The sequence below is a fragment of the Solanum dulcamara genome, chromosome 9 (genome assembly GCF_947179165.1).
Source record: "Solanum dulcamara chromosome 9, daSolDulc1.2, whole genome shotgun sequence".
Classification (NCBI taxonomy): Eukaryota; Viridiplantae; Streptophyta; class Magnoliopsida; order Solanales; family Solanaceae; genus Solanum; species Solanum dulcamara.
In genome coordinates, this window is record NC_077245.1 from 24627253 (window position 1) to 24642552 (window position 15300).

The window sequence follows — 15300 nt, forward strand, 5'->3', positions numbered from 1 at the left end:
GCCAAACCGCTATGGTGGTAGTCTTGAACTTGTTGGTTCGACAAATGATAAAGCCCCCCTTTTTAGGATCTTTTTTACCCACTCCTCCATCTAGTTGTTTTCCTTTAGGTTCCATTTTTAGAAGAGGGAGGAAGAATTTGTAGAGAGGGAAAAACAAAGAAGATAAAGTGGTATTTTGGGGTTTTAGTAGTTGTATGGGACAATGTAAATGGTGAAGAAGGGTTTTTATAGGAGGAATTGAAATGGGAAGATAAAAAGGAAAGGTTATGGGAGAGAGGGGGTCGGGTAGTTAGAGAGTGTAAGTTGAGATAATGGAGTAGTAGGAGGGTTTTTTTGGGGGGAGGGGGGGTTTAAACGTCTATTTCTGAATTAAAAAACAAACCCAACATGCGATGGTGGCACGGTGCATTAGTATCGCGCCCACTTGCAAACTTTTTGAGATAATGATTGGCGCGGTGCTCCAAGATCGTACTCGTCCAAGCCCTCTGTTGTTTGCACCCTGATACGGCGCGCCAATAATGCATCATCCCACCAGGTTTTAGAATTTTGCTTCTTTTTATTCTAAATTGGCTCCTGTTAATCTGTGCATTAACCACACACCATTAGAAAAAAAACATGATGGGTTGCCTCCTACCTAGCGCCTTAATTTTGGTCGTGGAAGGACATTAGAATTTGTTCTACTCCTTATATTACCAAGAAAGACAATCTAAAATCAACTTCTATCCTAGAATACAAAAAGTAAAGAAAAATTTACACGCTTTAGATCCTAATACAATGCACGGGTTGCCTCCCGTATAGCGCCTTAGTTATTATCGCGGGACAACCCAGGTACTTCTTCACTCATCTTCTTGTTCTATGGCTTTCTCATCACCGTCAACATCCTCACCAAAGTAGTGTTTAACTCTTTGTCCATTTACCAAAAATATAGACTTCTTCATTGTATTCCATAATTCCACAGCTCCATGCAGTGTCATATGCACCACTTCAAAAGGTCCACTCCACTTAGACCGCAACTTTCCTGGAAAGAGCTTGAGTCTAGAGTTAAATAGGACTACCTTTTGCCCTGGTTTAAAATTTTGAGTGACAATATGCTTATCATGCCACTGCTTTGTTTTTTCTTTATATAGCTTAGCATTTTCGTAGGCATGTAGCCTAAACTCTTCTAACTCATGTAATTGATCTAATTGCTTTCGTCTTGCTAACACTAAGTCAAGATTAAGCTTATTGATTGCCCAGTAGGCTTGATGTTCTAATTCCACTGGTAGGTGACACACTTTACTGAATACCATCTGGCAGGGAGTTGTCTTGATGGGGGTTTTATAAGCAATTTTCTATGCCCATAATGCCTCATCTAGCTTTGCTGCCCAATCCTTTCTTTGTGCATTGACAGTCTTTTGTAGTATCTGCTTCACCTCCCCATTGGTGACCTCAACCTGTCCACTAGTCTACAGATTATAAGTTGTAGCTACCTTGTGCCTCACCCTTATTTATCCAAGAGATTATTCACTGTTTGATTTATGAAGTGTGATCCTCCATCACTAATAATTGCCCTGGGAGTGCCAAATCAAGTGAAGATGTGCTTTTTTAGGAACTTGCTTACCACTTTTGAGTCATTCGTGGGAAGGGCCATGACTTCATCCCATTTGGACACATAATCCACTGCCAATAATATATATTGATTCCTATAGGATGATGGAAATGGATGCATAAAGTCCATTCCCCATACATTGAAGATTTTAACCTCCAAAATGTTGTTCAAAGGCACTTCACGTCTCCTTGAAATTGTGTCCACTCGTTGACACTAATCACAGTTCTGTATATATCCTGCAGCATCTTTAAACAGAGTGGGCCAAAAGAAACCTGATTGAAGTACTTTATGTGTACTACGTTCACCTTCACGATGGTCGCCATATGGTGATGAATGGAAACTATCCCACACTTGGCGCACCTCAGTTTTGGGCACAGACCTCTTTACCATTCGGTCAACACCCTGCTTGAATAAATAAAGCTCGTCCCATATGTAGAACCTGGCATCATGCATAAGCTTTTTCTTTTGCTAGGAGGTAGAATCTGGAGGAAACACTTTACTAACTAGGTAATTGACAACATCTGTATACCACAATAATTCAGTCACCTCTAGGGCCAGTAGCTGATCATCTGGAAATTCTTCCTTAATCTATAGTTGTTCTCCAATATATGTTGAACTCTCTAACCTGGAAAAGTGTTCGACAACTTGATTCTCACAGCCCTTGTGAACCCTGACCTCGATATCAAACTCTTGTAGCAACAGGAACCATCTTATGAGCCTTAGCTTTGCATATTTCTTATTAAATAGGTACCTAAGAGTTGCATGATCAGTGTAAACAATCACTTTAGTACCTACCAATAGGATCTGAACTTGTCCAATGCATAAACCAGTGCCAACATCTCCTTTTCTGTGACAGTGTAGTTGGCCTAAGCTAAATAAAGGGTCTTGCTTGGATAATAAATAGAGTGAAAGATCTTCTCTTTTTGCTGCCCCAAGATTGCCCCTACTGCTACATCACTAGCATCACACATAAGCTCAAAAGGTATCTCCCAAATGGGAGCATTTAAAATTAGGGCTTCCGTGAGCTTTTTCTTCAACAGCTGAAAGTCCCATACACACTTCTCATCGAATGTAATCTTAGCTTCCTTCTCGACAAGCAGCACATGGGTCGGGTTATTTTTTTGAATTCCTGAATGAACCTTCTATAGAACGCAGCATGATCTAGGGAACTGAGGATTCCTTTGACTGAAATCGAGGGAGGTAACTTCTCTATCACCTCAATCTTGGCTTTACCTACTTTCAACCCTTTCTTTGACACTTAGTGACCCAAGACAATTCCTTCCTTTACTAGAAAATGACATTTTTCCCAATTTAGTACAAGATTTGTCTCTTCGCACCTTGCTAACACTCTATCCAGCTTTCACAAGCATGAATCAAAGGACTCCCCAAAAACTGAGAAGTCTTTCATGAAGATCTCCAAAAATCTTCCACCATGTCTTAGAAAATCGCCATCATACATCTTTGGAAGGTTGCAGGTGCATTACTAATCCTAATGGCATACGCTTGAAAGCATAAATTCCATACGGACAAGTGAATGTTGTCTTTTCTTTGATCCTCAGGAGCAATCGAGATTTGATTGTACCCTAAATAACCATCCAAGAAATAATAGTAATCCTGCCCAGCCAATCTGTCCAGCATTTGATCAATGAAAGAAACTGGGTAATGATCTTTTCTTGTCACTTCATTCAATTTACGGTAGTCCATGCAACTCCTCCAGCCAGTGACTGTTCTAGTGGGAATTAGCTCATTCTTATCATTTGTGATCACCATCATCCCTCTTTTTTTAGGTACATACTGGAATGGACTTACCCATTTACTATCTGAGATGGGGTAGATGATGCCTAAATCTAGCCACTTAATGACATCCTTTCTCACTATATCTTTTATTACCAAATTCAGTCTAAGCTAATGTTTTGCAATAGGTTTGTGCCTTTCCTCCATGAATATCATGTACATGCATAAGGCTGGACTAATCCCATATAGGTCAGTCATTTGCCAGCCCATGGTTTTCTTCCATTATCTAAGCACCTACAAAGCTATTGTAACCTGCATTTTAGAGAAAGCAGATGAGATAATTACCGGTAAAGTGTCATTTAGACCAAGGAATGCATACCTAAGATGAGATGGAAGTGGTTTCAATTCTAGTTTTGGGGCCTCCTCAATTGAAGGTTTGGGTGATGGGCCCAAAACTCTATTCAATGGTTCCACTTATTTTTTCCACATGCTCACATTGTGAGCATCCAATAAACTAACAATTTCTTGAGCCATCACATCCCCTTCAATGTCTTGACCCATTAACACTCTCTCCATAGGATCTTTAGATTTGATACATTTCTCTGCTACTGCTTCATCAATTACTATTATTGCAAATAGCTCTTCATATATCGCAGGTAATTTCAATTTGTTATATACATCAAATACTTCCACCTTATCATGAGCTCTCATCGTGAGTCGCTCTGCTGCTATATCTATCAATGCTCCTCCTATTGTGAGGAATGGTCATCCCAATATGAAAGAAACCTCTGGATATGGCTTAAATTCTAGGATGACAAAGTCCATAGGGAAAATGAGTGAACCCACCTGGACTAATACATCCTCAATGATCCCATATGGTTTGACTATTGAGTGGTCTTCCAGTTGCAACAGAATGGTGGTAGGCTTCAAATTTCCAAAAACCAATTTCTTAAACATAGAGGTAGGTATCAAATTGATTCTTGCCCCTAAATCACATAATCCTCTTGCATTCACACAACTGCCAATAGTAACCTGTACCGTGAAACTCTTAGAATCTTTCTGCTTTGTTGGGAGCTTAACTTTATTCAGAATTCTTGAACTGCACTCCTCAGTAAGTGCTACTATTTCATACTCAGCCAGTTATTCTTTTTTGCCACAGGATGTCAATACAACAACAATAACAACAACAACCCAGTTTGATCCCACAACATGGGGTCTGGGGAGGGTAAATTATACGCAGACCTTACTCCTACTAAGGTAGAACAGTTTTTTCTAGGAGACCCTCGGCTCAATAAAGCATAAAGCATAAAAGCATAAAAAGATATTAGATAAGGTTAAAAAGTGAAGTGGTCAATAAGTTCAAAGATATATGATAAGGCACAGAACGGAGATACTACAAATAAAAGAGAGTAATCAAAGTACAAAAAGTATGGTAAGTAAAAAGTAATAAGATAATAGAAGACATCAGAGAACAGAAAAATTATAGTGTGCTAAAACGTCTACTAATACGATAGACTACCGTGACTATTTACTGTTTCAGCATGTCAATGAACTTCTCAAAACATTCCTCCTTCTTTTTTCTTAAAATTTTATGGGAATAGAGGAGGAGGTTTCATTTCTAATTCTTTATCCACTTTTTGCCTATCGGATTCATCTTCTTCCCCAACTTTTTCTTTACCTTTCAACTCATCCAATTTTGGTTGGGGAGTCAATTTAGTTAGTTTCCTACCACTATAGGTACTTACTGCATTTACCTATTTGGGGTTTGGATCAGTTTTACCTAGCAAACCTTTTTGCTGGCGAGAGTTCTGTGCACTTGCCAACTACCCAAGCTATTTTTTAAGATTCTGAGTAGCTAACTGATTTTGACGCACCTTTGTAGCTAACTTATCCTGGTCAGTCATTATTTATTTCAACATATCCTCTACGCTCATGCTTCCTAATTTCCATGAGCTTTGGTTACCCTGGCCTTGATTATTATATTGTCGCCTACCACCTTGTGGTTTGAATTGGTTATACCATTGATGTTGATTTCCACCCCATGAGAAGTTCAGGTGGTTCCTCTAATTCAGGTTGTAAGTATTTTTGTAGTTCTATTTAACTCCTCCCCTTGGTGCATTACCCACAAAGTTCATAGACTCCGGATTAGCTCCACAATAATTTGTTGAATATGTATTACTTCCACAAACCTCACATCATATTGGTTGTTGTTAAACCATATTCACTACAGCCTGCTTTTGTGCCAGTACCAGTGTGCTAAAATATGTAGAAATCATATTCTACATTGATGCAATCTGTGCAGTCAAGGCTGTCATGGTATCTACTTCCAATATTCCTTCTTGTTTCTGCTCTACGGGTCTTGAATTCCCTCCATTCTACTCATGATTTCCCTAAGATATGTGGTTCAGAAGTGTATATAGCTCATCATAAGTTTTTTCCAGCGGTTGTCCACTTACAACCGAATCAAAAAGAATTTTAATGTTGGGTTTCAACCCCTAAACAAAGGTATGGACCAACACCTCATTCGCTTTATGATGGTGGGGTAACTGATGAGTAGAGATTTAAACCTATCCCAAGCTTGATATAAATTCTCTCCAACTTTTTGTTTAAAGCTTAGGATTTCGCTTCTCAATTGAGTTGTCTTTCCCAAAGAAAAGAACCTAATCAAAAACTTATGAGCTAAGTCATTCCAAGTAGTGATGGAATTAGGTGGTTTCGACTTCAACTACCTCTTTACCTCAGCCAACAGTGAAAAGAAAAACAATGTTAACCTCACATAATCAGGAGATACCTCCGTTAGCATGTAAGTATTGCTGATTTCCAGAAAGTTCTGGATATGTACTTGGATCTTTATGAGGTAACCCAGTAAATTGCTCATTTGTGTGCAAAAGTTGCACCATATTCTATTTTAGCTCAAACCGTCCTCCTGCCGGTGATTTCTGAATACTGGATGTGACATTTGCTGTGAGTGGGACTACTACATCTCTCACTGTCCTTGCTGCCATCTCTATAGGTATCTCTTCTGGCGGTATCTCCTCGGGTAAACCGTCCCCTAGAAAAATATGATTGTTCTCCAAATTGTGTTTCTATATAGGGCATTGAGAGGCTTCTCTAAGCCTTTGTCGATGTAAGATTCATTCAGGCTCATATAATGGTTCTACAAGCTCCTTGCCTCTACCCAGTGTAATGACTTAGTCACCTGCAAAAATGCACACCTAAGATCAAGTTATCAATACTAACATAATTAATATAGAAACTTCAAAGAAAAATAAATTGCCTAATTTAAAATCCCCGGCAACGGCGCCAAAAACTTATTGCTCCCAAGTGCACACGCAAATGTTAATATAGTAGCTCTTTCAAGTGGAATATCGAACCCACAGAGACTTTATAAAGATCACTTATTTCTATTTAAAATAATATACCGATTGTGTGTGTTGTGAGAGATTGAGATAATGCTATCACTAATTCCTTTACTGCAAGAAAAATTACTACTACTATAAGAGTTACGCAGAAAATAAGGTTATGAAAAATCCAGGGGTGTAGCATAAAATGAGTCAAACGTAATATTTTCCACCTTTAGACTTAGATGAGGTGTTTAACTACTGATTTATAGGGTTACTAATACAATTATGGTCTTTCGACCACTAATTGTCTATTTTTATTGACTGTCTAATGACATTATAGAGCGGAGATAGGCATGAATCAATAAAAACGCATTAAGTTATTGTTCTATTTATTAACCAAATGTGTTATATAGGTATGTGTCACTCGCATCTAGCATACGAATCACCCTAAGTTACCCTAGTATGTACACGTTCCCCACATTCTTTGTTCTATATCCTCATTTTCTTCCAAATAAGGTAGACAACATATGAATTTTAATGCTGGCCAAACATTACAATAGTTAAAACAAAAATGCAGGAGTAATAATTAACAAATCATCATCGACAAAAGAGTAGATTATATTATGTCATAACTTTGTAGCTATAGCCCCAGAATAAGGGCGCTTATCCACTCAGGTTCAAATGAAATACACAATGCATTAGTTCATATACTTTTAATCTTCAATAGAAAAGAGAAGAAAAGAGAAACCTAAAGTGCGTTTATCCTCATCTCCATGCTCTTTCAAAAAACTGCGTGAATCCATTCTAAAAAGCCCTAGGGTTTTATTTATAGGATTTTTTAAAATAACCCTACACTTCTTAGTTGAACTGGACTTGAATAAAAAAATCATAACTTCAGGGCTTCATTGGCGCAGCGCACCAGGAACGCGTCAAAAATGCCCTTTTGTACTTTCACCCTTGGCGTAGTGTGCCAGGAATGCCTCTCAGTTATTTACCCTCTGGCGCGATGCTCCACCAGAGCATCTAAAATGAACCTCTATAGTTTATGCCCTGACGCACTGCTTGTCTCTTTTTCTCTTGCTTCATCTTTCGTTCAACTTGCACTTCTTTCCATTGGCTTTTTTCGAGCACAGACTTGTCTCTAAAAATCCTGCAATCACTACACACACCTTACTGCAACTTTGTTCTTCATTCTATTTAAAACATGCAATTATGTTTCTAAAATATTCTCAAAACAATTATTAAATATGGGCAAACAAGGTACATGGGCATATAAATATGCCCAAGATAAGACTCCTTGGGTGAAAAGGACTTATTGATCAATCCCCACCTACCTTGATGAAATTGACTCAAAACTAAAGAAAAACCTTTGAGGAATTTGAAATGGTAGCTTGAAGTTTCAAGGAGAGCTTGAGAGTATTTTGTGATCTTGCCTTAGGAGAATTTAGGTGAATGAATTACAGTAGAGGGAAGTTTGAAGGGATGGGTAGTTATAGGCTTGAACTTATCCATAATTATGTCTAGATACGTTAAACCAAACCTTTGGAAAAGATAAGATTTCCCATCATAAATTCTGGTTTCTGAACTTACGAGTTGGTCCATACGACTAGTCTCTAAGTCTATAAGTCATAGTCTTGACTCGTCTTACAGGGTATGAAAAACCCTGAGACTTGAATCTCTGAAGATTACTTCTACGAGTCATTGTTATGACTCATCAACTAGTCTATGAGACATAGACTTGATCCGTCTTTAAGTTTATGAGTCTTCATCTTGACTAGTCCTGCATGCCTGAAAACCTATAAGTTTAAGGGTCTCTGAAGTTTGGTTACGACTTGGTATGACGAATTATAGACACTCATATGACTCGCCCTGTTGAGTCATAGGGTTTCATCTAAGGTTTGCTCTGAGATAGGTTTAAGGGTCCTTCTACGACTCATAGACGAGTCGTAGAGATGACTATGAGTCGTACAAGGACTCATAAACTCTGAGATCAGTCAATATTTGAGGATCTTCTCTTGATTCCAACTTTTCGACTTTTGGGGTCTTACATTACATATATCTGAGATGATAGACAATAGAACATCATGTAACTTAAGCAATTCTTGAATGTAGAGCCTAGCATAATCCTTGGCTGAGTAAGAAGTCTTACCATGAAGAAAATATGCCGACCTAGTCATTCGGTATATGATGATACAAATCGAATCATGTTGATGACGTGTACAAGTTAAACCGATAATGAAGTCCATATTCAAGGCTTCCTACTTCCAAGTAGAAATCTCAATATCATGAGCCAAACCTCCTAGTTTTTGATGCTCAACTTTCACTTGTTGGAAATTTGGACACTTAGCCATAAATTCTACAATATCCTTCTTAATTTTATTCCACCAATAAGCTTTTCTCAAATCACGATATATCTTAGTGAATCACGGATGAATAAAATACCAAGAACTATGAGCTTTTGACAATATCTATTGCTTCAAACCATCAACATCTGGAACACATAAGAGACCTTAGTAACATAGTACACCATCTCCCCTTTAGGATAAAGACTCTACAGAATTTTTTGAAACCACTTCCTTCAATTTAAAAAAAAATTGGATCACTATCTTGTTTTGCATTCAGATCTTCTGAGCCATTTTGCATAATAACACCACCATCTTCGGAATCAACCAAGTGAACACACAAATGAGTTAGTCTATGAACATCACGAACCAATTCCTTTTTCTCTACTTCAATGTGAGAAATACTATTCATGGACAATCTACTAAGAGCATCAACAACCAATTTACTTTTCCGGGATGGTAAAGAACACTCATGTCATAATCTTTCAAAAGCTCAAGCCACCTTCTTTGGAGAAAATTAAAGTTTTTTTGCTTAAACACATATTGCAAACTCTTATAATGGGTAAACACATCCATATGAACACCATCGAAATTGTAAGACCCCAAAAATTGGAAAGCCAAAAAATAGAGTTTAAAAGAAGTTCCTAGAAAATATTATCTTTTTGGCACAAATTAGGGTACACGGGTATCCTAGATGGGCCATACAATTCACCACTGGCTATGAAATGCACCGTGATGGAGTCCTGGAAAATTGGGTGAGAGTCCAAAACATGTTTTACGGGTTGTGGTGAAATCCATGAAACGTGGACCATCTGTGAACTTGGCCCCTAATGTAAGTGACGACCATGACTGTCTCTATGAACAATGGAGGACTTTATGGACCATGGTGGTCTCCGTGGAAGTCGACCCCTCTAGTATGAATTCTCCTTCAAGTGCACGACCATCACCACAGACTGTGGTGAGCTTCCTAGGCCATGGTGACCTCTCGTCTAGTTGGTAATTTTATTTAAGTTGTAGGGGTTTTTTGGTCTTTTCCTTATTGGTTCATTAATTTATTTGGATGGATTTTGTGGATTTATCCTATTCTATTAACTATCCTAACTCCCTCATTCAATCCCTAACACCCGAATCACAAAATCTTCTCTCTAAAAGTTCTCCTCAAGTTCATCTTCCTTCTCAAGAAATTTTTCAAGGGCTTCAAGATCAAGTCTCCAATTCAAGTGCAATTTAGGGTTTTTATAGATTAAGGTATGTGGGACTTCATCCATGGATCCTTCCATCTAAGTCCCAAGGTTTTTCTCAATTCTCTTTATGAATTTTCCTTCTAAGCCCTAATTTCTATGAAATTGCATTGGGTAATATAAATGATGGTTTATTTTATTATTATTAATATAATTATGCATAATTCAAGTTATATTACATGCTTTAAGTTAATTTTCATGTACCCATGCCATATGCTACTTTGAAGTATGACACTAAGTATTTATGATCATGATTTATAAAGTGTATTTATAAATGATTTATCAATAATTATTAGGGTTATGAATTACTCATGAAAAGTAATGAATGATGATGAGTTATGATTTCAATGATGTTTCAAGCAATGTACTAAGTTTGTGATGGGTTTCCCTCATACACTTATGTTAAAGAGATGAAAGGACTTTCTCACCAGCTCATGGATTCATAGGAATTGATCATGTTAATGAACTACTGTTATGATTATTTTATGATGAGGATTGATATCTATTATCGTCTTTCTTAATGATGATTAATGACTAGTGTTATGACTCTATTCAGATAATGACTAAGCATTAAGAGGACTTTAAGAAGTGGTTCGACTCGAAAGCTCAAGTAGCGAATCAAGAGAATCCTAGTAGCAACCTTTATTCCCTAACTACATTGTCCACATAAGTGTTTTCCAGTATGTCCTAGCTAGTAGATCCACAAATAGATCAATGTTAAATAAAGATTCTTACAGAATCTACCTTGACAAAATAGCCTCTCTCTTCTCGATGTAAGAGTTACATAAGAATCCATATTATAACTCGCATAGTCTTATACGTCGGTTAAAGATCCTATCAAACAAAGGTATATGAAAAGGCATAAGTTCTCATGATGATTTTTATGATACATTAACCACATAATTATGATATGATTTCCAAATACTTTCAAGTTTACTCATATTTTAATGATATTGGTCATGCATCTCATGCATACTTTTGACATACTTAGTGCATTTCATATACTAACGCATACTTTTGCCTATAATATATCATAATATCGGTACCGACGATCATCACGTACCTCTTATTCGTTGCTAGAGTTGAGCTTTACTTTCTTATAGTTGATGAATACTTATTCTTCGAGGATTTATCTTTTACATTGTTCTTATGACTTATATTTACTATTATGTGTGAGCTAGGAGCTTGTCTTATGCCCCCATCTATACTAGTAGAGACATGTTAGATGTTTATGGAGTCTATGTCATTTTTTTAGAGTTATTTTCTCCTTTATTGAGATTTTGAGTTGAGCCTTTATTTCTGCATCTGTGTTCCATTCTTATTGTTTACTTACCTTGTGTATGCTCATGTATGATCTGCTAAGAGGCTTAGTTGGGGTCCTTCGAGATTCTAATCATGTTGTTACACCTATGGCCTAGCTTGGGTCTTGAACACACTTAGTATCAAAGCCCAAGGATTAAAGTGTCCTAAGGATTCAAATATGTCGCATCAAGTAGAGGCTTATTTATTAAAGTGAAGTGTGCCACATATATGAATTCACATTGCCACATCTATGAATAGGAGGCTATGAGGTGTTTAGAAAATACTTTATTTCTTTCATCATTTATATGTCGTGCGATAGAGTTGAACTATAAGGCTTCTTCCTCCAACACTTTCTCTTTGTGATTATAGAAATATACCTCAACAAAGAATCCCCGTGTAGGAGAAAATTAAGGAGGAGAAATAATCTCAAAATGACCCCTTGAATGAGCAAGTCTCTCATGCGGAATTCTGAGCCTCTTTCTATGTCCTTGCTCAAGCTATGGCGACCCAAGCCAATAGAGAGGTGGTAGATTCTGTGAACCCAAATATTGGTACAATGGCTGGGGGAGTTTGCGATTTCACTTGAATAAACCCTCTGGAGTTTCATAGTTCTAAGGTAGACGAGGATCCACAAGAGTTTGTGAGGGTATTGGCAAGATTGTTGAGATCATAGGTATTAGTCAGGTGGAGAAGGTGGACTTAGAGGCTTATAAACTTAAGGGAGTGTCTCAAGTTTGGTATGATGAATGGAAGAGAAAGAGGGGTAGAGTTGTTAGACCCATTGATTCGGAGGAATTCAAGAGTGCTTTTCTTGACAACTTCTTTCCTTTGGAGTTAAGAAAAGCTAAGATTCAATAGTTTATTAATTTGTGACAAGGTAATATGAGTGTGAGGGAGTATCTCTTAAGTTCACTAAGTTGTCAAAATATGCTCATTTCATAATCACCAATCCAAGGGCTCGTATGAGCAAATTCATTTCAGGTGTGTCTGATTTGGTGCTCAAAAAATGTAAAACCACCATGCTAAACGAGGAGATGAACATTTCAAGATTTATGACATATGTTGAACAAATATAGGAGGAGAAGATGAAGAAGAGGTCAAGAAGGGAGTCCAAGAGGGCTCGAATCAATAATGGTAGATACTCTCATAGAAAGTCCAAAAATAGTGATTGTTCTCAATTTTGCCAAAGGTACTCTAGTCAAAATTCTTCAAACCTTCCAGCTCCAAAATTTGACAAGGATAGGGTGTCCGACCCTAAGGTTCAAGGAGTAGCTCCAAATGGTCAAGTCATTCTTCCATGCAAGAAGTGTGAAAGGAACCACACGGGAGAATGCTTATCAGAATTGGATGCATGTTATAGGTATAGTAAGTCGGGTCATTTGGGAAATGATTATAGAGGTGGGTCTAGAACTCAGTCTCAGACTCAGGCTACAGGTCGACCGAATCAGCTTGGTACTTCTTTAGGTGGCAGTCAGCGCCATAATAGATTTTATGCCCTTCAGACTCATTAGGAGTTAAAGGATTCGCCCAACATTGTGAATGGTATGTTCAAAATCTATAAGTTGGATATTTGTGCATTATTGGATCTAGGTGATACTCTATATTAGTTACTCTTCATCTTTCTATGAAATTCATTTTTAGTCCTGAGACCTTTTAGAGACTTTCTCAGTCTATAAATCCATTGGTGATTCAACTGTGGCTAAAAGAGCTTATAGAAATTGCCCAGTTTCAGTCTTTCATAAGCTCACCTCAGTCAATCTTGTAGAGATTGATATGACAAATTTTGATGTTATTCATGGTATAGATTGGATTTATGCATGTTATGCTTCCATATATTATAGAACCTAGTGGTTAAGTTTCAGTTTCCTGATGAACTAGTCCTAGAATGGAAAGGTAGAAAATCCATGTTTAAAGGTCTGTTCATCTTGTGCCTTAAAGCTCGAAAAATAATTTCAAAAGGTTGCATTTAGCATCTAGTCCAAGTTAGAGATACAACTTTCGAAGCACCTACTCTTGAGTTAGTTTTTGTTATTAATGCGTTATCAGGAGTATTTCTCGTGGACCTCCCTAATATCCCTCCCAAAATGGAGATAGAGTTTGATATTGATCTTATCCCCGATACCCAACCTATCTCTATTCATCCTTATCGAATGGCCCAAAAAAACTTAATGAGTTAAAGGATCAATCAAAAGATATGTTGGATAAGAGTTTCACTAGACTGAATATCTCTCCATAGGGTGCTCTAATTCTCTTTATTAGGAAGAAGGATGGTTCTCTTCAAATGGGTATTGACTATTGGCTATTGAATAAGGTCACTATTACAAATAAGTATCCTATTCCAAGGAATGATGACTTGTTTGATCAACTTCAAGGTGCAAACGACTTTCCAAATATTGATCTTTGATCGGGTCATCATCAACTCTGACTAAAAGAGTGTGACATTCTAAAGACGACTTTTAAAACTCGGTATGGTTACTTTTTGAAGTCCTGGTTATGTCTTTTGAACTAACAAATACTCATGTAGGTTTTATGAAGTTGATGAATAGGGTGTTCAAGCAATATTTGGATATGTTCATTATTATGTTCATTAATGATATTTTAATCTATTCTCGGAGTGAGGAGGAGCATGTCGATCATTTAATGATTTTTTTGTAAATTCTAAAGGAATGTCAGTTGTTTACTAAGTTTAGCAAGTATGAGTTTTGACTAAGTTCGATTGCTTTCCTTGGCCATATTTTATCCGCTGAAGGTATTATAGTGGATCTAAGAAAACTGAAGCGATAAAAAATTAGCCTAGACCTTTGTCTCCATTTGATATTTTGAAGTTTCTTGGGATTAGCCAGTTATTATAGACAGTTTGTGTTAAGGTTCTCTTACATTGCATATCTCTTGACTACTTTGACTCAAAGGAAGGTCAAATTCGAATGGCTTGAGACATGTGAGAAAAGTTTCTAAGAGTTGAAAGATAGGCGTATCTCCTCTCTGGTGTTGACTTTATAGAAGTATCTGATAGGTTTGTTGTTTATTGTTATGATTCAAGGGCTGGTCTTGGTTGTGTTTTGATGCAAAATGGTAAGGTGATAGCCTATACTTCTAGGCAATTCAAAGTGTATGAAAAGAATTATCTGACTCATGACTTGGAGTTAGCTGCGGTTGTATTTTCTTTGAAGATTTGGAGATACTATCTCTATGGTGTCCATGCTTATGTATTCACTGATCATAAGAGTTTGCAATATGTGTTCAACTAAAAGGACTTGAACCTTCAACAAAAGAGATGGCTTGAGCCATGTGAGACAGTTTGTGTTAAGGTTCTCTTACATTGCATCTCCCTTGACTACCTTGACTCAAAGGAAGGTCAAATTCTAATGGCCTGAGCCATGTGAAAAACGTTTCTAACAGTTGAAAGATAGGCGTATCTCCTCTCCGGTGTTAACTTTATAGAAGGATCTGATAGGTTTGTTGTTTATTGTTATGATTCAAGGGCTAGTCTTGGTTGTGTTTTGATGGAAAATGGTAATATGATAGCCTATGCTTCTAGGCAATTCAAAGTGCATAAAAAGAATTATCTGACTCATGACTTGGAGTTAGCTGCGGTTGTGTTTTCTTTGAAGATTTGGAGACACTATCTCTATGGTGTCCATGCTTATGTATTCACTGATCATAAGAGTTTGCAATATGTGTTCAACCAAAAGGACTTGAACCTTCAACAAAGGAGATGGCTTGAGTTTTTGAAGAAATATGGCATGAGT

The 15300-nt window shown here is 37.3% G+C and overlaps 2 protein-coding genes and 1 non-coding gene across 3 annotated transcripts; 1 reads left to right on the plus strand and 2 right to left on the minus strand.

The window, feature by feature from the left end:
* Positions 1 to 836: 836 nt before the first annotated feature.
* Positions 837 to 1289, minus strand: LOC129903617 (uncharacterized). The gene has a single exon (XM_055979169.1). The coding sequence runs from the start codon at positions 1287 to 1289 to the stop codon at positions 837 to 839; it is 453 nt and encodes a 150-aa protein (XP_055835144.1).
* A 2798-nt stretch (positions 1290 to 4087) lies between these two features.
* Positions 4088 to 6327, minus strand: LOC129903618 (uncharacterized). The gene is made up of 2 exons (XM_055979170.1): positions 6242 to 6327; positions 4088 to 4421 (listed from the first exon to the last, which is right to left on the minus strand). The coding sequence occupies exons 1-2, from the start codon at positions 6325 to 6327 to the stop codon at positions 4088 to 4090; spliced, it is 420 nt and encodes a 139-aa protein (XP_055835145.1).
* Positions 5852 to 5957, plus strand: LOC129904833 (small nucleolar RNA R71). The gene has a single exon (XR_008770504.1). It is a non-coding gene; the product is annotated as a small nucleolar RNA R71 (small nucleolar RNA).
* Positions 6328 to 15300: the final 8973 nt, after the last annotated feature.